The sequence below is a fragment of the Magallana gigas genome, chromosome 7, assembly GCF_963853765.1.
Source record: "Magallana gigas chromosome 7, xbMagGiga1.1, whole genome shotgun sequence".
NCBI lineage: Eukaryota > Metazoa > Mollusca > Bivalvia > Ostreida > Ostreidae > Magallana > Magallana gigas.
Genome location: NC_088859.1, coordinates 10,705,823 through 10,730,463, shown reverse-complemented (window position 1 = coordinate 10,730,463; position 24,641 = coordinate 10,705,823). Strand labels below are relative to the sequence as shown.

At 35.0% G+C, this 24,641-nt stretch overlaps 2 protein-coding genes across 2 annotated transcripts in view; one reads left to right on the top strand and one right to left on the bottom strand.

Moving 5' to 3' along the window:
* Positions 1 to 15,588, top strand: part of LOC105341713 (U3 small nucleolar RNA-associated protein 6 homolog) — a 59,620-nt gene extending 44,032 nt beyond the window's left edge. Inside the window, exons 15-22 of the mRNA XM_066067285.1 lie at positions 5,637 to 5,725; positions 7,325 to 7,402; positions 7,701 to 7,886; positions 10,813 to 10,890; positions 11,007 to 11,113; positions 12,577 to 12,643; positions 14,949 to 15,021; positions 15,167 to 15,588. Coding sequence (XP_065923357.1) covers positions 5,637 to 5,725; positions 7,325 to 7,402; positions 7,701 to 7,886; positions 10,813 to 10,890; positions 11,007 to 11,113; positions 12,577 to 12,643; positions 14,949 to 15,021; positions 15,167 to 15,327 — 839 coding nt within the window. The 3' untranslated portion in view covers positions 15,328 to 15,588. The remainder of the gene's footprint in view (positions 1 to 5,636; positions 5,726 to 7,324; positions 7,403 to 7,700; positions 7,887 to 10,812; positions 10,891 to 11,006; positions 11,114 to 12,576; positions 12,644 to 14,948; positions 15,022 to 15,166) is intronic.
* Positions 15,589 to 15,748: 160 nt separating this feature from the next.
* LOC105341714 (kelch-like protein 20) lies at positions 15,749 to 21,246 on the bottom strand. The gene is made up of 7 exons (XM_011448382.4): positions 19,872 to 21,246; positions 19,181 to 19,327; positions 18,918 to 19,049; positions 18,233 to 18,409; positions 17,606 to 17,752; positions 17,097 to 17,262; positions 15,749 to 16,810 (listed from the first exon to the last, which is right to left on the bottom strand). Exons 1-7 carry the CDS (start codon positions 20,821 to 20,823, stop codon positions 16,654 to 16,656), a joined length of 1,878 nt encoding a protein of 625 aa, XP_011446684.3. The 5' UTR covers positions 20,824 to 21,246; the 3' UTR covers positions 15,749 to 16,653.
* Positions 21,247 to 24,641: the final 3,395 nt, after the last annotated feature.

Here is a 24,641-nt window from a genome sequence, read left to right as displayed (position 1 = left end):
AACTGTTGGTATTACATGTGTAAAAGCATGTTGAATCACAAATTTTCGTTTTGTGTTACATCATGAAAAAGCCAACAAGTCTTTTAAATAACATGTTTAATTGCATGTTGATATGCGACTTTTGGTATTAAGTTCATATTTCATGACATTCCTTGCATTTTGTTTCAATGCACCATGAAATAAAGAGAATTATTTTGTAAGACAGTAAGGGTGCATCTAGAATTACAAAACCAGTGGGTGCCGCAAGGGTGTATCTAATAACCCAATAGCTATAGCATAGAGGACTGGGGCTTTATGGCTGCTGCGTGGATATATAGAACAGCTGGGTATGAACCGTACCCTCCTTTAGGAGGATATCTCACCTGCAGGGCTCACAGATTGAATGACAGAATAAAAAATTTACTAGCTGGCAAAATTGCAGTCTGTGGTGATTAAGGAAGAAATCAGAGCTAGAGATTACCATCTGAAGGAAATCAGTTAGATTTGACTACCTGAGAATTTCATCAGATTTCTATGTATAATGATTGAATTAATTGCATGTGTTTGTGGTAAATATTTTGATTGGCTTTCAGTGACTGCTAAAACTTGTAATGGTTGTAGGAAAATGACCTTAAAATTGACCTTAGTTGACCTTGTTCTGAGGAAAGCAGACAGCTTACCTTAATAACAATTTATCATTAGAATGATACACATGTGAGTTTTAAGGCTTAGTTGCTGGTACACAATTATTCATGTAAAGCTGACTTCCATTTGGTCATGTTCCTTTTGCAGTGGTAATGGACTTATAGGATAATGCGTAAATCATGCCATGCACAAGATTGAGTGAGCGTCCAACAGATACACTAGTAGTCCTGTTTCAGACTCACATGCACAGCCAGAAAGAGTTTTTAAGGAGGTTGGGTGGTCAACAAACTACTCATCAGATTTGTCTTAAACTTTTAAAATTGATGTTTATGGCCATGAATTATTACCAAGAAAAGGAAAAATTGAAATACAGTGTATTCTCAATTTCTGGCTTTTTTTCCTTTATCTTGTACAGAACTCTTTGTATAAAGGAGGTAAATATTGCTTTAAAATGGACAATAAACATCTGGCCCTCTTATAAATAAATGAATTTTAATGATAAAAAATGTATAGTAATATTTCAGTCGTTATACTGGTTCCAAAGACTAGACTAAGTATCAATATGACATTGAAAGATCTTCTGTCTCGTACATAAACTACTGCATAAAGATATTAAGAGTCTGAACATGCCATATCCATGGAAGTTTATACATTTTGAATGAAGAATGATGCTAATGTTGCTGCATAATGAATAAAACCAAAATAAATCTATTGATCTATTGTTGTAAAGGAGAAAGAGCTTGGAAAGATCTGCTCAGGAAAGAATTCAGGGAAAAAAGGTTCATGAATTCATTAGGAGGTGTCTAATTGCAGAAATGAGTAGTAGCTGCTCTATGCTGAAACAGTCGACTATATCGCTAGATGTATTGGGTGGTGTGTATCGGCTGGAAGTAACAATTAGTACTTTCTGTCGGTAATTGAATTCAGCAATTATGAGGTACAAAAAGATGAAAATACCAGTACATAAATAATTGACAGCTAATTGGTATTTACATGTAGTGTAGTCGAAGTGATGTAAAACTTCCAGATAGATTTAGGGTTTAAGTCTAAAGCTTGGTGCCAAATAGAGTTTTATTACTCTGCTAATCGCCCTGAAGGAAAATATAAAAAATCTAGAAGTGTTGACAAATTAGAGGCAGATATTTCCTCGGTGGTCCCCATCAATGTCATTGATAAAGAGGCTGGAAAGAATTAAAATTGGAGCTGTTTTCAGTCCTCAATCAAACCTTCAAGAATTAGCTGAAGCAATGTGTCTTGTGAAATTAAATTTATTGATTAGCTGGGTTTTAATTTTTGGGTGGAAATGACTTAATTAAAGTTAAATTGATTGATTTTAGATTACAGCTTAGTGTGCAAATGCCTTGGATTATTTACATCAATATTAACTACTGGGTATAGTTTTGCAAAGTCAAAGAATATTTTATCATATTAGCTGAGCAAGCAGACTTAATGTGCAATTTCAAAATTCGAAGTGCATAAGAGTCAATAGATTATTTTTTGTGTTGTTATAAGATTACTGTAACGCACATGTAAATCAAATCACAGATATATTCCATCAATTACCGGCTGGAGGTTTCCAAAATGATAATACTTTTTGTAAACCTGTGTGAAGAACTAAAAATTGATTTTAAAAAAATGAAACAGAAATCTAGTTGCCATTGAAATTGAAAATTGATCGACTTATCAGTGTTAAAGAAGATGTGAGATATAAGAAATATTAGGGTCGTTAGATTGATAAAATCCACTTTTCACCATATTGAATTCCATGCGCAACAATGTTACTAAAAAGAACAGTTGATGATTTAAGATGTTGCGCTCAATTTACAACCAGATATTTGGGAATATATTCAAGGTTGGAAGCTGGGGTCAAACCCTAATCCATCCAGTGTCATGTACAGCCCAATTCACACCAGTGGACATCTACACGGTCTTAATGCTGGATTAGGCAGTGGAAATTCTAGGGTATGAATTACAGCCCTGATAATTGCAACATTGAATAAAAGCACGGGTAGCAAGAGTTCCCAGTGCTTCTGTGGTGGATATTTGCTGTCTATACAGTCGGGTGGGCAGAATAATTGTTTTTGATTGAATTAGAAGGAAAGGAACAAGACGAAAGTCTTTTGTAGCCATAATGGGGGCAAGGTGTTTATGGGTATTCTGAAGGCAAAAACACTCGGAGATGACATGTTAATTATTTTATCAACAGAGAAAATCGAAAGGCCACATCCAGAGTTCCCTTTGTCTAAAAAATGTCACTTGGGATATTTATTGCCCTGAGGATCAAGATGAATGTCATTCCGTCATTAAAAACTAATACAATTACATCCATATGAAGAATAAAGACTTTTTTGTTTTGCATCCGGATTAAAGGGTTTAGGCTGATGTCGGATGGATCACAATGGCGGGAAATTGATTTCACGTCATTAATCTCAAATTTTAAGCAGTATTGATGGAGGTGGGAGCAGGGTCCAAATAAATGGGAAAAAAGATAATTCAGAAAGAAACAATTGGTTTCAGTGAGGTTGTGAATACATCGCATCAGAATTCATTCCAGTCTGGATCAAGCTTCCGGATGTTGACAAGAAACAGGAATGACATCATTTGTTATTCCAGATTTCTTGTACTCGGATAATGCTGCAATTTTGTTCCGATGGGAAGATAAATTTGATCTATTATTATATTACTGAAACAGTTCCCAAGAAACTAAAAGATAGAGTAACAAAAAAGTTAATTGTGAAAGAGTGAGAAAATCAATTTATTTAATCCCCTCAATGATTTGAATAATGACTCTTATAGTTCTTTGTGAAAATTCTCACAATTATAAAGTAGTCAATATAGAGAGTTGAAATTGGTGCATTTTTTTTTTTAAAGTTCAATTCTCAGATTTAGGTCTTGTTTTCTAAAATCTGTACATGTATCATGTAAATATATCCTGTATTCATAATTTTTGTAAGGTTCTTTTTCTGCATGCTGACAGATAATTTCAAGATGATCATGCAGTCCTCAATTATTCCCGATACCACGTCATTTATGCCTCATTTAATTCTTGTCAAAAATCTTTTAATAAAACTCAATTGATAAAAGCATCATTTGGTAGTAATATGATGTTGCCAAGTCTTTTAGGAATAGCCTTCAACTGGACTGCTCGGGGAATATTCCTGGCATTCATCAGCCCAAGATTATGATGGAGGGAGATGCGGCATTCTCTTTCAGAGGCCCAGAGGGAAGGGCTATTTTTAACTTTGCGGTACATCGTAATCACATTTGATTTTCTTGGAATAAATTTGGTCATCTGATCTCAGCTGCAGGTCCTTTATTTGATATTGGTCCTCACTAATGGCATGAACAGAATAAAAAAAACACTATGGGCTTTGATTGATTTATTGGACACCTGTGGATCCACATGGTTTTTCTTTAAGCTTGGTTTATGACAAGATGCTTTCTGGAAGCTTTCTCGAGACACTCGTTTTGGCATGACAAAATCTCCTGGCCCTCCTTATGGCCCTCTGACTCATGGTTCACGTTTCCCTTTGGATCATCAGAATAAGTCTTTCCTAGATCTTCATTTAATGTAGTCTTGGATAAAGCCATATTGAAGACCATGATAAGCCTCAGTCCAATCTAGCTGTCTGCAGTATCATTCACACTTCTGACTGAATGCTACTCACACAATCTTTATTATCTTATTTGAGGATAGCTGAGTCTCTGAGTATCATTCTTGTGTTTAAGGAATTTCAGAAATGACAGCTTTTCTTGGATCTTGAGAAGGAAAGCTATATGGTAATATTTTCTATAAGTCTCTGAGACCTGATAAGCAAGAACTTTTAGTCCACAAAGGATATCTCATTCCTGAGTATGTAAATAGGAAACACATATAATTCATAAATTTTATGGTCTCACATTGGAAATTTGAGGTGTAAATACTAATAGGTGCATGTTCTAAATACCTGCTAATGAGTTATCTTAGATGGAGATTTGTTACCATAATTAGAAATCACATCAGCCAACAACAAAGCACTTCATGTTGATTCAGTTGGACAACACTTTGTTGTTATTAACCAATCAACTCTCAGCTGAAAAGAAATTATACCCAATGTTAAAAAGGTTATCTTTAAATAAAGGTTGTCATCAAGTTGCATGTTTTAAATTGTTCACTTCATGATGCTGTGTATGGTTTATAATAACTTTTATAGACACTAGAACACCTGAAAGTTAATTCTGGTTGTACTAGCTAGTTTATGAGACCATGCCTCTGAATGAAAATCAATTTCTCCAGTTTCTGATACTGGTAGATTAGACTTTATCTAGAGTTGACAGGCAAACCTTCAAAAGAGGCGGCCATGTTTTTTCATGTTCAATGTCTACAAGGGTCATTGATCAAACATAGTAATTGTCGCAATTTGTTTGATTAAAAGTGAAATGGGTGCAGCCGCTCTGTGACAGTAGATTAGTTCCATGTAGCGGACAGGGAAGAGGAGAGTCGCGCCAAAGGTTTCCACTGACACCGAAACTCATTATATCCTCTGATTAGCACTAAACATGGATACAGTTATACTGTAATTATCATGTACCAGTGTCAAGTTGTTGCTTGAAGATTTTACAATCCTTATCTAACTCCTCTACAAAATGTACACCCAAAGTTTCCTCAACGCTCCAATGTTAGATGGTTTTTAAACAGTTGGTAGAGACTGGTCTTAAATGCTACACTCTTCTGAAAAATGATACCCTTGTCCATTCATCTGCCTGTGTGTCCCTTCATTCAAAATGAACATGCTTTTAAATTAGGGTTATGATACATTATTCAATCAACCGGGTATGTCATCAAATGGCTGACAACATATTCTAATGATTTTTTTTGCATAATGATGAAATTTTCTTTCAGCAGAGTATTAACATGAATGTATTTTTATAGATACTTAACTGATTTAATCTTTTTAAAGTCTTCAGATGTTTGATGCTACTGGGTACTTCTATGATTTAGTTACTGCAGCATCTTTTGTTTTGTCTTACAGAGGAGATATGGGCACTCTACATTTCTGCCTGCTTCGATGTCATTGAGAAACGCTCCCCTTTGGATGAAGATTCCATTGACTTCACTCAGGTATGAAAACTTGGGTTTTACTAGCCAATAATGACTACATATATAAATACATATAAATGGTGACATTAAAAAAGTCACCATTTGGCAATTGAGAAGCCAGGCTGTTGGTAAACAGTCTATGGTCTCTGTCTGTATTACTAAATACCTTAAATATTTTCTATATGCTTTAATGCAGCCAATTTGGGTGGTAAGGGTGGTATGAAATCTGATTTTATACCCAAGCTTTACCATAAATCTAAATATTTCAAATTATTTAAATTCATCTTGTACTAGCTGTTTCAGTTAATACTTGGAAGCTAAATTTGACCCTTCTACTATATAGTCCCTCTTACTTTTTAATTGCTGGTAAATTGTAACTTGACTCTTAAAAGAAGTTCTAAAAGCCAATCTAGCAGGGTCTAACAAAATCATAATTTTACCAAATAGTAAGGAATGCAAAAACATCTGTTAAAAGACCTATTATGACAACTGAGATATTAACATTCAGTCTGTTTTGGCAGTGTTCATTATTGCTTCAGAACTTGTAGTTGTCACACAAAAGCAGCTACATTACACTCATTAAAATCACGGCCCAGGCATCATAACTGATTACTGCTGGTCTGTAAAATGAGTGACAGCATGGCCAGATCCTGTATTAGGGCCGGGTCTGATTAAGTGATGATAGATGACACACAGGTCTGGGGACCCACCATCTCCTCAACAGGTGCCCCGATGAAACCAGATCCCTAGAAATGTGTAATGTCAGGCTTCATTTATGACGAGCTTTATCAAAAAATTCTCCCCCTTTTTGAAATTTTTTCTTTTGGTATTACATTGATTGAAGTAAGGGTGGCCTGTACCTGTCCATCAACATAGGATACCTTCCATTCATCTCAGTGTCAGCAGGTACAGTATTAGAAAGCGTATTGAATTAGTATATTCATATCAAATTTTTATAATTTTATGGATGAAGTTGAATTATTCCTTTAATAGACATATTCCGGCGGAGGCCTTTGATGTCCTTGTACAGAGTAAATGTTGCATACGATTCAGGGATCAGTAGAGATCTTTCTCTCCAGACGGCACGATTTAGATATTAATATTTGCAAATTCATCGCTGATGTTCGGAGGAATTATTTTCTTCATTAGTATTCAAGTCTGGGACTTGGTGCCTTGGTGATAATTTCTTTGCTCACTATATGATCTTTATACAGTATTATCTGATAATTCACCCGATGATAACTTTTTTTGAGTATTTTTATTGGGTACATTATTATGGTGATGCCAAACTTTTTAAGGTAATTTTACAACTTAATTTATAAATGCCATGCCACATAAAATCAAGTTATGAGCAATTAGGTGTGAAAGCCAATGGACACAAATTGGGTGCAGCAAATTGTGCATAAGTTATGGCCCCTTAGGTACACTAATTTTAATGGCCTACATTATGTGCTTGGTATTCGCAAGTTGTAGAATTTTACAAGCGAGTTCCTTCTTCAATGGTTTAATTCCTTTTATTTCCATGTTATGAGGATTCTTCTGTACAGGTAATGGGCAGCCCGTCTGCTATGCTGCTCCTGTAACAGTGTGCCATTAACAGAATTTTTTGTGTACTCACAGGAAATAAGCCGGCTGTTGAGATTGTTCCAAACAGCTTCGGAGAAAATACTGTTGTCAGAAGACTTGTACAAGCAGTGGGTAAGAAAACCTGTCAAAGTGCAAGAAATGCTACACAGAGGCATTAGCAATGAATATACATTTTATCGCTTGCTGAGCGATTTCTATTTGATTTTTCCACCTGCCCCCTGCTGATGATCATTAACTAGGAGGAAGCAAAATACAATTTATTTTATCAAAACTATGCCAATAGATTCAATACTATTTACATGTAAATGACATCAGGGACCAAATTATCATAGATATTACAAGGTACAAAGCACATGTTACACTTTACATTCTAATGTTTTACAGACAAGTATAATTTGAAATTTTGCAGGTAAAACTTCTGTTTGATCTTGGAGAAATTGGACAGGTAGAGACAGTTTTGGAGGATGCTGTCACCAAACACCCCACATGTGTGTCGCTATGGAAACGGAGACTGGAAATGATGATAGGGACCAATGCTTCAAAGGAGGTGGTGCTAAAGACCTTCAAGAAGGCCCGAAAGAGGGTTCCTGAAAAGGTAAAGATGAAGAGGGCCTTCTTTGGTGATCTGAGAATCAAGTCTCGATGAGCACTTTTTGAGAAATCAATGTCTTTTGTGTGTCTGTCTGTCTGTCAGTGTGTGTGTCATTCTCTTAGATTTTATTTTGCTGGTGGCAACATATGTGCTCTGAGAAATGTATTTATGTATGTATTTTTCTCAGTAATTTGTAGTGAAACTAGGTTAATAGAGTACTGGGTGTATATTTTGATTTATGAATGAACAGTGGGGGTAAGATATTTTAATTATTTACTTTTATTGAGTTGGATTTTCAGTGCAAGAAAATATTATCCATTGTGGTTAAAAAACTGAATGTGAAGGTAGTAACTTATCAAATTTCTGGGACATGAATTCTAAGTTGGGGTTGTGTTCTGGAAAGAATGAAAACAAACCACCCTGAAAATGAATGTGGAAATTGGTTGAACCCAGAACAATAGGGCCACAGATTATGAAGCAAGGTTTTGGATTAAGCATGACATATCAAGTTAAAATCAAATTAGAAATGAAATCAATAAGGGGTCACAGATTCTCCTGATTATGTTTCTGCAAAAGTTTACAATAGTGCACCAATGTTTGAGAATGCTCAGATACCAATTAGTTAAAGGATATAAAAGATATTGGAAAATATGTTGCACATTCAGAATTGAATTTGATTATTTTTGTGGTATTTCTACTTAGTCAAGCGACATGGATGTTCGATGTCCTAAGTCACACATCTGATCTTTATCAGGGTTCAGCCCCAGTAGATAGGTAATTAGATATCCTTTATATGGGACATAAAAAGCAAGGCATTAATACAAACACAAATCAATGGTCTATCATCATCACCTATCATTAACTATAACAGCATCGTTACTGTCAGAGAAAGAGACACACTCTAGATACAAATGTCCTGTCAACCGTCGCAAATTTACGCACTTAGAGATGACGATGCCGATTTTGGGGGAAATTTCTTTTTCGTTGATTTTTTTGGCCATCTTCTAATTACTCTCGTATTAATTGTTAATCATTTATTATTGAGTTAGGAACATATGTTTTTTTAACCAGTTAGGCCATTATTGTAGATTTGAAACTGATAGAGTAGTGTACTTGATTTTCTGTAGTCCTGGCGGAGACTGTTGTTTCCAGATCTCTTTGCCACAGTCATGTTCTTCAGAACCTACAACAACCTGCCAGTGAATGTCTTATAGAGAGATAACAATTGACAAATCACAAACCCTACTCAAACCTTTTCTTCAGGTAGAAAAAAGAAAGGCCCAGAAAGTTTGATGATCAATTTTTAATTGATTTTTTACTCCTCTGTCTTAATGATTGTAATAGAAGACGCTGATTTCAGGGGAGATTTCCAGATGAAAGGAAGTCTTGTGTCAGAGGGTGCCTCAAAAACCCAGTGGGGCCATTGTATCAACAACTTAACACTTGGGTGACAAACAGAGGGCAGAAAGCTTAGACAAGAATTGATTGTCATTAAAATATTGATGATAAATTGTTTACTCTCAGCTGTAGACTCCATTGTGAAATGTTGACCCACGCAGGACAGAAGAATATTGTTACATATGAATTCATAGAAACTCCATTGCTTCTCTGAGTAAACAAATTAGCTGTGACTTTTGCCTTCTGCTATTGAATGTCCATGGCTAGAGTTTAGTTCTATCAAAAGGAGAGCATTTTCACCACAAAGCCCTAATTGATCTCTTTAATTGGGATCTGGTGTCCTCCATTGTAATCTTCTATTATATTGGATCTGTTGGACGCTATATGTAAATTATTGAACCAGAGAATGGGCATACAAATAGGATCAAATGGATATCTATTCAGCCCTCCCATTGGTCATTCAAAAGGGTTTTTTCTGCTGCTAATGAAAGGCTCATGCTCGATTTCCATGACAATTTTCGGAAGATTTTTGATAAAAAGCTTTAATTACACTTTCATTTCGCTGTCAGCTCTAGGATCTCTTCAATTTCCTCTCATTTACAGGAAAATGGACGCGTTTGACAGCAGAACTGATTTTTCTGTTCAGGGGTTGTCACTACAGATCATTGACATATTTCATTTCTGAGTTATTATCCATGATTTTAGCAACATTGTACATAACACTTCAGAACTTGAAGTCTTCAGATTTTCACCAACACTTACATTTGGGGACTTTTCTGAGTTATTATTCTTGATTTTTGCAACATTGTATATAACACCTCAGAACTTATCAAGTCTTCAGATTTTCACCAACATGCACCCGTACATGTAATAGGTGACTTTTCTGAGTTATCATTAATGATGTTAATAGCAACATTGTATATTACACCTCAGATCTTGTTGACTTAATGCTGCAGACCTCAGATTTTTTGGTGACACTTACATGACACCCATTTCACATGTTTGTCAATTGAGGGACAACTAAAACACTACAAGTAAAGAGGGAAAAGGGAATTCTAGAGCTAGATTCAGCTAGAATGATTGAACATCATTATATGATTTCAAAGAATTTTAAGGGACCCTAGTAGTCTCTCAGTGCACTGTATTTTACTCTCTAAATTTTCCTAAAACTCACACTTGCTGTAATGGTGAAATATTGATGATGAACAGGTGGGATGTGAACTAGGGACAGAATAAGTTTTGGAAAATCATAAGATTATTGTATTTTTCAATATGATTTATAATTTTGAGCATTGAATGTTTTAAAGGTGCTAAATTTAAATTCATTGTGATGAAAGTACAATCTATTTTGAACATTGAATTTCTTTAAATTTTATAATTTTTCTATATGACAAAAATTCAATCCATTTTTTTGTCACAAAAGTTTATTTTCATGTTAAACAAATGCCATGTCACAATCTAATATAGGAAATTCTATACTCTTGAAATTTGAGTTTGATGGCTTGTGTAAGAGATCTTGTTATACATACAGGAGAGCTACCCATTATGGATTCTGGTATTGGAATTCTGTGCAGCGTGCAACCTTACAGAAATACAGGATTTATTTGAGGTAATTGTACTGCATTATACCAGCAATCTCACACCTTTTCTTTTATTAACCTATAACATAGTGTGCAGTGGTCAGAATTAATGCAACACCTTTACTCTTTGTTTCCATGACAACAGAAAGGCATCGTGGCTTGTCGAGAAGTCTGCATACCTGTGAAGGAAGCTTACTTGCACTGGACCTGCCTGAAGGAAGGGGTCAAGGCCGCCAGAGAGTTGTATAGCAGGTAACAGAAAAACCATGTAGAAATTATTTTTAATATTACTTAATTATCTAATCAGCACAAAAACTGATATCAATTGATTGAAATATAAAAAATATGACAATAGGATCAGGTTTTTTTAACTTTTAAAACGTCACATTGTATTTGCATATTTCCCAGCAAGTTGATGGAGTTTTGTGATCTGGCATGGGTACCATAAACTGGTTCTTTGTTCCAGATGACCAATTTTTATACGGCCCTCCAAGGAATAAGTTGTCTACTGCTATTCATCTTGTATGCATGCTTCCCCGAATTCAATAGGCATCTTAATCTGTTTATTGTAGTGTTTTTATCATCAATGTGCATCCATTAGGGGTAAAATTGTTTGATGTTAGTTTTGATGTATAATTCATTAATGATGGTTCCTTGTGGACATGAAATTCCATCATTACAGAATCTAATTAATTTATGACGGTAAAAATTAATGAAGCAACACTTAATGATACTGTTATCATGGTAAATACATTTTCACAATCTCCACTTAAAAAAAAATGAGTGGGGGTATATAAAAGAATTAAGTTCATTGCAGGGATACAAAAACACATTTCAAAAGGATGAAATTACATTTTAAATTCACTTAGAGAATGCAGCGAATAACCTTTAATGTTGTTTGATTTGAAAAGGAGTGCAAGTGTTGTGGGTTTTTTTTTTCCAATGGTGTAAAGACTTCGCCAAGAATTGATATCAATTACCATACACCTTTGCCTATAAAATGTTTGATGGAAAAACTGCATCCCTAGTTGTCAACTCTGATGTAATTCATGCTTTTAGATTTCAGATTTAATGCTTTTGTTCTCACTCACTTATTTTTTTTATGGATATCAAAGATGGATGTTTCTTTGGGTATATGTCGAAGTATATATAGCGTGGAACAAAAACCATATTTCAGCCACTGAACTGCAAGAAACAAATCTATGAATGGTCTGACATCAGCAATAATTTTTATAACCATGTCAATAAATGTTTCAGTAATTCTACATTGCGAAGGAGAATGGCCGGGGATAGGTTGATGGATTTTTTTACCCTGTCTCCATTAATAATTTAACAGGCCACGTAGTGTACAACGTTAATTCTATTTGGTGTGTGTATGGAGGTATCGCATGCAACAAACTCATTTGATTTTTCTTACGTTGACGATAATCTTAGCACCGTTAATTCCACTTGAACCTAATTACCAGTTAAGAGTATGTATTATTTCGGTGAAGCATTAAACTTTCTGCAGCCATTTTGTTTGTGGTGCCGTTTGGGACCTCCCCCCGATGTCCTCCGGTAACCACCAGCTGACTCCAGGTCCATGGGATCACCTAATTGAAGCCGACTTGATTTATCTTCATTGCTTTTTGTCATATCTTAAAGTCAGGTATTTTGTTATTAATTTCAAGTCATTTCCCAAAATGCATTAACGCTTTGTTCATATTTTGTTGCAGACTTCAGCATTTAAAGCCATTATCCCTGGGGTTTTATCACCTGTACATTCAACTGGAAAAAGCTCAGGTAGATCCACTGTAATTGACTTATAAATCTCTCCTTTTTTAGTTTTCAAAAATTTAGTACTTTGTATACAATTTCATACTTGTTCATTGAATACATGTGCAGCATAATAAATCTATTTTTCTGTAGTTAGATTATGCAATTAAAATTGATACATGTATAAAATATTATGTTCATAAAAAAGATTTCATTTTTTTTCCAATGGAATACTCATAGGAATTATATCATCATATTATATATGACATATATATGACATAATTTGTGATAAGGTTACAAATGTGCAAGAGATGGACTACAAATTATCGGTAACAGTATATTCATTGGTATGATATTTGCTGACACATAGTTATGATAACTTGTGCAAATATAGTACGTGTACATGTATTGTTAATCTCAGAGGAAAATGATGGGTACTAGCTGCATTCAAAGATTTGAGTACTATGGTTAAGTTATTAAAGTCTAAAATAAGCAGGAGTGGGGACCTTCAGCTTGTACATGTACAATATATTACACATACATAACAGGTATATTCAGGACATTAAAATTCAACTGTCCTGTGAAGTTCAACAGTCCTTAATAAATAATGATGATGTGACAAGTTATAGAGATAGAATAACAAACATCAAATTGAAGCGCAATCAAAAATTATAATGAAGGGAATCTCAAGTAACTGGAACCATTTTAACAAGAGCTTGGACTTTAGGTAATTGTGTCAAACAGCAATGTGACATAGGCCTGTCTATTTCATTGCTGGCCATTCAGCCATGGTTCTTTGAAATCAAACAAGATTTGCCTGGCTTTTGAGCTAAGACTACACAATCAGTGCATATTTCGCTTGAAACCGGTCATTTTTAACTTGTTTTGATGCAAGAAATAGATAGCTACGTCCAACCGAAAGTCCAAGGTCTTGTTAAAATGGTTCTAAAGAAAAAAAAAATTTTTACAATCATCTATTTTAGTTCTGTGTTATTTTAATAAAATAATTAAATTACTTTAGCATCCGTTTGCTTCTAATTGAAGATATTATAAATCCTCTAACAGTTTTAAGAAGGCAATAATTTATTGGTTATCTAAAGTCAACAGTAATGGCTTGCAAGAAAGGTTCATGCAATTCCTCAAATTTTAAGAAGAAAATGGTTACACTTGCTCCAAAGAGATGACCTTGGTAATCAGCAATTAACATGACTAATAGTTAGTGTAAACATAGTTGTACCGTTAATCTCTGTAATTAAGACTCCAACTTGGTTCAACCAGTAATAAATGTGATTAGGGCATGAACCTGCAAACTGAAGCTCAGATTTCAGCTATTGGTACAACAAGTTGACAAATTTACAAATAATGTAATCAGAGAAATTTTAAAGTCAGACCAGTTTTTGAAGTTGGCTAGAAAGGAAATATTTGACATTGCCTTAGAACCTTTGAGATACTTTTTGAAAGAGATTAAAATCTGACTGATAAAAAACAAGACCAGAAAAGTTGCCCTTGACAATATTTATTGCATCACTGATACATTGATCCCTATATGTTACTGATCTCTCTATCCATCATTTGTCTCTCTATCCTTCAGTCTGTAGGAGAAAAAAACACATCAATTCACATCACTGAGGCGACACAGACAAGAGACAATCCTCATCTGAAATCGTTCAACATTCTTCATTTTTGTCTTCTTTTTAATATAAATGTCAAAGTTCGTCTGTCCCAGCTATCTTGGATTTTGGCCTCTGATGATGAATTTGGCTGCAAGATGATGGTTCATTTTTCAATGGTTTCTAGAACTTCCTGCTTCTGTTGATTAAGTATCTGACAGTTTTTGGACCTTAGATACTTGATTTTTTTTTATATGACGGCCTTTTCAAACCTGTGGACCCATTATTCACAAGATGCCAAGACCAGCCAAATAAGCTCTTTTATTGCCAGAAAAAACTATAAATTTACACAATCATAGGTAATGTAATAGTAAGATAAAACTAATCAATTTCTGATGTCACCAAAAAATTTCTTTCTTTTAAAAACAAAACTGATTGTTTTCATTGATTGAAAAATGACACTGCTGTCTAGGTAAATAAAATTGCATAACATCCCATATACCGTACCTTCTATAACACTGCATCAAATAAATTTAAAGTACCACTAGCATGTACTTTTAGGCAAACATTAGAGAATTAGGTTTTATTTGACAATGAGATACATGTTTGTTCAAAACAAAATTGGTCGGGTATTACCCAGTACATTTACTACTGTCTACAACACAATTTGATGCAATCAATCATCACTGGATTTTAATGCATCTTGTTTCTTTGAATTAAAGGCTAAACAGAAGATAAAATTCTTGAGAGCAGCATATGAAGATGCAGTGAAGGAGTTTGGATCATCTAATCCTGGTATTTAATGATTTTTGAAAGCAATTAAATGGGTATAAAGTAGACACTTCAGTGCAATATGTGAAAATTTTGAAAGGCAATGAACCCCTTTTTACAGTGTTACTTTTTAAGGACATTTTGTAACCTTTTTTCTGATTGGTTACAGGGATCTGGATTGACTACATCAGGCTCGAGTCGGAACATCCAGATGGGAATGCTGAATCAGTGGCTCAGATCCATTTCAGGGCCCTCCGAAGACTGGAGGGGGAGGCTAACGAAAAATTTGTTACACAACATACTCTACTGCAGACAGGACATATCAACTAAAAAAGTTGTTTTGAAGTCTGGAGTTCATCCAGTAACAATCTAATTGTGTTGAAAGTAAAGTTCAGTCCAAGAAGTTGGTTCAAAGAAAATCTCTGGATGTTCAGCATAAGAAATGCTATTTTAATTACATGTTACATTGATCAATGGAGGGATACAAAGATTTTCGTTTAAATATTTCTGAATTATCAAAATCTTCAATACTTGAGTGTTTGTGAAATACAAAGACAAAAGTTCATAAATAAAGCTATTTTCAGACCTTCAGTGTTTATCTGTTTTATCATGCAGGAATATAACAATACTATGCTTTCTTTCCTGTTTTATCTGGGAAATGTATATATTGCTACATTGTAGAAAAAATACAACTCACAATAGAAATGATCCCAGCCATTAATTTATAATCTATAAAAAAATAACAAAGAAAGTATTTCATTTTATTTTATTGTTTAACTCTCTCTTCATATGATTTGTACAGTTAAAATATAACTGTCACCGATGACAACACAAATTGTAAGATAGATAAAAGAGTTTAATAATTTGATATAAAAAGTTTAATGTATATACATTTTAATCTCAGATCTACATAATGACAAGACTACAATCATTACAACTATGATTTAATACATGTAATGTCATGATATTGACATTGGCAGTCCTAGTACAAGCACGGAATGTATATAAAATGTGTCAAGGGGGATAACTCGTATAACATTAACTTTGCATCACCATTTCAAAGTTCCTTTTGTCAAAAAGTAACATGTTTATGAGAAGAGACCAGCTCTCCTGCTTACAACCTTACACAGTTTGAATTTCTTCTTAAAAATCAATCTAAAGCATAGTAACAATGCGGAACACATTTACATTAATTAGCAGCCAACAACACGACTTTATATTTGGTATGTTTATTGTGTTCTCCCTTAAGTACTTACAAATGGGAATATGAGACAATAATTTGGTACTCCAGACATTATTTGACAAAAAGGATTGACATTATGAAATCAGTGGTGAAAAATAACCTAGTTTTCATTAAGTTTCTATATATTAATATAATGTTCATGCAATATCCTTTTTAAAAAGAGACAGTGCAAGATTTTCATAAAAACATATACATGTACAATGAAACAAGAATCATTTATAAATGTATTCTGATATGACATTTGTTCTTTAAAGTAGAGTAAAGGAAAGGGGAAGGGGGTTAACTGAATACATGAAAATAACCAAGGGTCATGATAGTGTAGTGATGCTATGTAGGAGTTGTGGATATGGCTTTCATAGGAACCACTTAGTCTTTCAGACAGTCAAAATGCATGTGGATTATTAGCCTGACAATCAGACATTGCAGAATGGGGTGGATCTTTCTTTGTTGATGATTTCTTTCCTGATCACCATGGATACACAACTGAGCCAGCTTCTACTGGACTGCATTTCTGCAATGATTTCCCAGCTGTCCGATTCTGGGTCATAACACTCAATTGTATCATGGTATCTACACGACATAAAACAAAACAAAAATTGTACCTTTTTTACATAATTTTAACAAAGTTCAAACAAGACAAGAAGATTTTGTATACTTGAATGATTATATTGTCTGTAACCAAGAAAATCATGCTTTGTCTAAACTAGAGTAATAATTACCCATACATAATAAAATCCTTTATCCTCAAAATATGGTCGATCCTCATGAACATTTTATTATTAACAAATAAAATTAGAAATTATCAATAACACTGGCCCTCTTTACCAGTTTAAGAGATATTTTTGTATTAGTTTACCTGTCCCAGCCCTCCTCGCCCCCACACACATAGATCTTCCCACCCACCACCGCCACTCCAGGGCGGTATCTCCTCTCTGACAGAGACGATTTCTGGGTCCACTGGTTGGTGCGGGGATTGAAACACTCCACTTTGTTTGTATTCTCTGTGGAAGCATGCCAGCCACCTAAAACAGAGCCACAGAACATCAAACATCAAATTTTAAGACTTTTGTGCAGTTGCATCTTCTGATTAAGCTTTTTCAAATCATATTTCAATACAGAATCTAAATTATGAGTTATATTATTAAATGAATACATGAAAATTAATGTATAAGTTTGGTTTCAATGGTTTTAATAATTGTAACATAGCAACCTCTTTCGAATTACGGTAAAAGGAAAAAAAAATACATCTACGGTAGTATACATATTGTTCACGGAACATGTATAAGTTCTTTTTACTGCCATTTGTTAAGTTGGAAAAACCTGTACAATTACATTAATTTTTCAAACCCTTGCATGTTTGTATACCTATGATATAAATCATTCCATCCAAGACACAGGCCCCCGAGCCTGAGCGGGGGATCAGCATGGGGGACTTCTCTGACCAGACGTCGGAGCGTGGATTGTAACACTGGACTAGCTCTATTCCATCACCATCCTCCAACACAGCTCCACCTGAAAGCAGGTGTATACATGTATCTAATTAGCTGTATACTTCAGACGTATCTGTATTTTATATAATATACTTGAATTAATGGAATCTGCTTGGTCTAGAGAAATTTAATAAAAATATGAAAGTTTCCTTCTAAAACAGGTAGTAAACCACCCCCTTCAAAGTAAAAGAACATTAATTTAATTGTAATATATAATATTACATGACAATGGTGATATCATAAAAAGATACTACTGTGCAAAACTTTAATATGTATATACTGTATAAGTTTTATAGGCACTGTGAATGTTACTAACCTGGATTAATTGGACATAATTAACATACATGTTCAGTATACATGTAATATAATAACTGATCATGGATTTCTTTTTTATATCAGATCATTACTAAATATAATTGCTAGTTTTCAGTTTATATTTTAAGACAGAGGCCGTGTTGAACCAAAAAATCTGGACTGAGTGTATGAACCTTATTTTACAGACCTGTGACAAAGAGACATCCATCCACTGCTGCCACAGCCGGACTGGTCAGAGCCATCTTCATGTTGGAGACGAGACACCAGGCATTGGTATACAGGTTGTACTGCTCAACAGTATCCAGTCTCATAGAGCCATCCCAGCCCCCGACGGCATACATGTAACCATCCAACATAGCAAGCCCTAAATAATTAAACAACCTTCAATATATTCTCATGGAGCCAAAATAGCAAGCCCTGAATATAAAACATATTCCTGAATACATAGAGTCGTCCCAACCCCCGACAGCATACATGTAACCGTCCAACATAGCAAGCCCTAAATAATTTTAAACAACCTTCAATATATTCTCATAGTGCCAAAATAGCAAGCCCTGAATATAAAACATATTCCTGAATACAGAGAGTCGTCCCAACCCCCAACAGCATACATGTAACCAGCCAGGAACCTAAGTAATAAAACAGAACCTTCAATACAGGCTTATATAACCATCCTATCCTAAACAAGATGCATGTAACCATCAAACATAGCTAACCCTAAATATTAATAGACTTGTTTTAATAGACCCCTGACATTACGTTACCATGTAACCATCCAGCGTAGCTTGTCCTAAATATTAAAACAGACCACTTAATGCAGACTTATACAGATATCTACGAATGTGTCATTACATGAAGGTTCAGACTTTTACCTAGCTCAGATCTGGGGGTTTGCATGCTCTGCATCTCGTCCCACGTATCCAGACAGGGGTCGTACCTCCAGACACTCCGGCTGGCATTCCCATCCGGATACTCTCCTCCAGCCAGATAGAGGGAAGCACCACCTGGATATCAACATACATATTGGCTGATTATTGATCTTATTGTGAATAAACATTTTCTGAAAAATTTGATCTTTTTTGACAAACTGTGAAAATATATTTACTCTAGCTATTGAGTCTTGACAAAACCTTACCAACAGAAACAAGTCCGTGTTTACTGATAGCAAACGGGAGACAAGCGAGTGGTTTCCAGGTCAGTGTAATGGGGTCAAAGGTCTCCACGCTCCGTAGCACCACCTTGTCATCCTCTCCACCCACAGCCACCACCACCTCCACAAAACCTGTCAATCAAACAACCAATACAAACTTCAGTGTTATACCAGCAGTACAGTTCCTACTGGAGTATATTATCTACTATAGTCTGTCCCAGCCACCAACACCTCCAAAAACCTGTCAATCAATACATCAACAGAATGTTAGTGTTATAACCATTTCAATGATTTTTTGTATGTTCTCCCACATCAACAAATTAACATCCCCAATAAATAATATGTATGAAGTGCATTCTTTATACAGAATAGGTACCGTACTAGGGAATTCACAAAATTACTTTCCCTGGTACTATTAAAAAGTTAATGATTCATCAAATACTGGTCTCTATGAATTTAAATGATTCCACAGAAGTACCTGTACTATCTATTCTTCTATAAAAAAAAAAAATTATCACTGCTTAAGACCCATTTATTCTAGTATTCTACAGTAAAGTTGATATTGTCTCACTTGTTAATGATTAGTATTGTAGCTGTATTGTACCAACTCTGATTTCCAATGATGCTGATGGATAAGTATAGTTTAAATGTGTGAATTGATGTGATCTATACATACCTGCAGATTTACGTATCCTTGTACGTTTGTTGTTGAATTCCGTTCTTCTGTCGGGAAGGAGATGGAAATTTTTGGCCTCATCCACAAGCTTCTTACAAAGTTCACAAGATTTTATGACATCATTTTGTTCCACAAAGTCATGTAAATAATAAGGATTGATCATGGGTAATCGCACACACTCGAGAACGTGGTGGAATTCACCCAGGCGGTTTTCACTGCTATGGTCCAGCCACCTCATGGCAGCTTCATATACAGTCTCTTCAGAATCCACAATCAATTCGTCATCTGACAGAAGTTCTGTCAATTTGCTCTGGGATAGATTGTTGAACTCTTCATTTTGTGACACGGCTGTGAAATTCTGCAGAATGAAGTCTCTAGATTTTTGTTGTAGGTCATCACAAGCATGTATTTCTGCAAAACAGTGGATTCCAACAACATTCGTTTCATCCATGTTTTGTTCTAAATAATGGCAGCAGGCTTCCTTGACTTGCATGATTTCAAGTAAATTAGATGCTGCTAAAAGATTCTGAACATTTTGTCTATTTATTGTGATCTCTGAGGTATATGCATAATCTAGCAATTTTTCTAGGATGGAGGATTCGATTCCGTTGATGGTGACTTTGTTTTGCTGACTCTCTACCATGTTCCCACTAAACATGGCCTCAAAGTACGAACTAAATGCAGCCAGAACACATCTGTGACACGGGAATTCCCGTCCGTCGACGCATAATGTAACATCACACAGCTTGCTGTTCCGTCTTAAGGTCTGTAATCCCGCTAACATCTGGGCAGGATGGGAAACCTCTGCGTATCTGTAATCGTCGCCAGACTCGCACGATCCATTAATGCTCATTACCGACTCCATGCTCCCACGGTTAAGTCCACGCAAGAGAGATGGACAGAAGTTTACAGGTAATGACATGGAGTCCCTCTTTCCTGTGTACACAGACATTCTATGGACTGTTATGATTAAGCAATTCTCTTCCTGTATACTGTTAAATTGAATTTATCAGGTGAAAGATCCTAGGTTCAAGTACATGTTCAGGTACTTTTTTGTATCTTTAAAAAGTATTTTTTGTACATGGGGTCTTACTGTTCATTGCATAATCCTTCGCACAGTACAGCGTACTTCACAACCAGCATGCACAGACGGAATGATGTGTTTTGGTCACCATACTTACAGTGATGTTATGGCATCAACATATCTTCCACAAATAATACATGCATAAGAGTCTGTTGTTGCATGGGCATAAATCTTCATTAGATGTAGTGTTTTGAATTTCTAAATTATGTCACCAGCTCCTTTCGTCTGAATTTTTTACTATAAAGTAGGCATTCTCATCCTTCTCAGTCTTCTGATTTCTATTTTGCTTCGGTATGTATACCAAACCCGATGTAAATAATTTTTTTTTCCCATCAAAGTACTAAAAGTATTGACTGTTACAGACACACGATCGAGACGTTTCTCAATTTTAGATTAATTTCCATGAAAATTTATTCTTATCTATTTGCATCTATTTTCTTTCAACAAAAATCAGGATACATTACCAAGCTATATTTGGATATTCCAAACCTGATTAAAATCAGATCCTTGATCCGCTCCTTGTTTTTTATTGCCGGTCTCTTCCTTTTTGTAGCGACAATGGAAAAACAAGGAGCGGATCGATGATTTGATTTTAATCAGATTGGGATTTTCCTTATTATCGCAAACGAAATGCAATAATTAGTGAATGCCTGTAAACCGATAAAGTCAGTACATATTTTTCTTTAGAAACCATTTATTCAAAAAGAAAGGTATCAGATTATATTTACGGAATTGCATCGGTGAAATCTCATAGTGTGAAGATACAACAACAAATTTATAAAATAATGGCTGATAAGTCGCACCTGACCTTGATAGTTTGTAACAGACTTGTCTAGGATATTTTGGAATTAGGAATAGATCATTATAGTGCTATCATATAAGACAGAGCTCACTGAAGGGCAAACTACGTTGCTGTATATTATCATACAACCTCATGCTATTTGTTTCAATTTACAGTGGTACAATAAACCGGTAAAATTACTTTCTTTTTTCAATATGATTTTTCTATCTGCTTATTCGATTTGAACACAGATAAACAGTTCCTTTATAGCTTTTAATTGTGATTCACTTTAGGTCTAAACCTGGAATTTTCAACATTTAAGATGTAAACAAAAACATGGGCCAAAAAAAAAAAAGTAGATCGAATTTTGAGCTCTTTATCTCGTTTAAATTACTCGACGACAGATATTGATTCCGTCGATGCAGATACTAACAACGACGGATCTAACGACGATGACAGCGAACCAGTTGACCATGAACCATCAGCAGAAGTCTCAATAACCACAAAACAAGCGCAAGTCTACATGCAAATGTTCCCGACTCTGTGTTTTAAAGCATTCTCCGATATTAATAACCACTTGAAAAAAAGCAAATTCTAGGCTTAAAACAATCAAAAATTCAAGAATTTTGTTCAAAAGAAAATCCTGCATTGAATACCAAATATTTCCTGTCAATAAAACATGTTTAGAGTTGATTGGTGAGTTTTTTTGCTTATAGCGAATTTAGTTATTGGTTTGAAGATACTTCGTTATAAACGATATAACGAAGTATGTTTATATAGCGAAGTAAATTTGCAAGTCCCCAGCGCTTCGTTGTAAGCGTGTTTTACTGTATGTTTATTTGTTATTGACCAAGAACCATATAAATATTCATGGATTTAACATAATTACAATAAATTAACATACAATGGCTGTTCTGTGCATGATGCAGACAAACTTTAAAAGTTTCAATTGTGTGCTGCTCGAATTGTCACTGGGTTGCCAATATTTGTATCTAGGGAAGCGCTTTACCTAGAAACAGGGTGGGAAAATTTACAAACCAGACGCTACATCCATGACTTTGCCTAGCTGACTGTTTATTGGATATTATTCCTAACAAGCGGGAAAATATATCACGATACAACACACGAAACAAGGATCAGTTTATTTCTTAAGCGTAGGTTAGATTTACTAAAACAAGAGGCCCATGGGCCACATTGCTCACCTGAGGAACAATAGGTATGATAAAATCAATGGAGTCATAATACAAACTATCTGGACAATGTACAATAATACATGTAGATCCTGTATAAATAAAATCCATTTTTCCACCTGGATATTCTTATGTTTATAATCATTAGTCCCTTTTCTAACAGGATGATTTTATAGTCATATCACATGTTAAGTATTGCAGTTCTCAAAAAGATCCTTAACGATTGTTTAAACATGTATATGGGATATAAAGCTACATCAAACTCTGAACCTTCTTGTGAGGCCAAAGAATTGTCTTGGGGCCAAAGTCTTAACAATTATAAAGAATCATCTGGCTGATTAGTTTCTGAAAAGAAGATTTTTAAAGATTTACTCTATATATTCCTATTTAAAATTTGGACCCTCCATTATGGCCCCACCCTACCCCCGGGGATCATGATTTTCACAACGTTGAATCTACACTACCTGAGAATGCTTCCACACAAGTTTCAGCTTTCCTGGCTGAATAATTTCTGAGAAAAGGATTTTTAAAGATTTACTCTATGTATTCCTATGTAAAACTTCGACCCCCCATTGTGGCCCCACCCTACCCCCGGGGATCATGATTTTCACAACTGTGAATCTACACTAACTGAGAATGCTTCCACACAAGTTTCAGCTTTGCTGGCTGATTAGTTTTTGAGAAGAAGATTTTTAAAGATTTACTCTATATATTCCTATGTAAAACTTCGACCCCCCCATTGTGGCCCCACCCTACCCCCAGGGATCATGATTTTCACAACTGTGAATCTACACTACCTGAGAATGCATCCACACAAGTTTCAGCTTTCCTGGCTGAATAATTTCTGAGAAGAAGATTTTTAAAAATTTACTCTATATATTCCTATGTAAACTTCGACCCCCCCCCCCCATTGTGGCCCCACCCTACCCCCGGGGGTCATGATTTTCACAACATTGAATCTACACTACCTGAGAATGCATCCACACAAGTTTCAGCTTTCCTGGCTGAATAATTTCTGAGAAGAAGATTTTTAAAAATTTACTCTTTATATTCCTATGTAAATCTTCGACCCCCCATTGTGGCCCCACCTTACCCCTGGGGGTCATGATTATCACAACTTTGAATCTACACTACCTGAGGATGCTACCACACAAGTTTCAGTTTTCCTGGCTTAATGGTTCTTGAGAAGATTCACAACTTTGAATCCTCTTTGCCTAAAGATGATTTGTGCCAAGTTTGGTTGAAATTGGCCCAGTAGTTTTTGAGAAGATGTTTGAAAATGTGAAAGGTTTACGACGGACGACAGACAAAATGTGATCAGAAAAGCTCACTTGAGCTTTTAGCTCAGGTGAGCTAAAAATCATTTGTACCCAATGCTGTAAATCTGTTGAATGCACTAAATATAGAAGCCAGAACAGCCACCTCAATCAATTTGTTTTGCAAACATATGCCTAGTTACAAAACCCCCTAATTATTTTTCTTTTGGTAAACGGTGTACCAACTTTATTCATACAAAGCTGAGACATAATACTTTTATATGGCAACAGACTACCTTTTAGATTTTTTACTTCTGTACAAAAGTTTATAGACAAATCCTTGAGATTCAGATAATTTTTCTTTGTATACCAATATTATAATATTCTTTCTTTTGTTATAAATTTATATGCATAACAAATATTGTTATATTTAAGGAGAGGAACTTGTAAGTTGTTAGA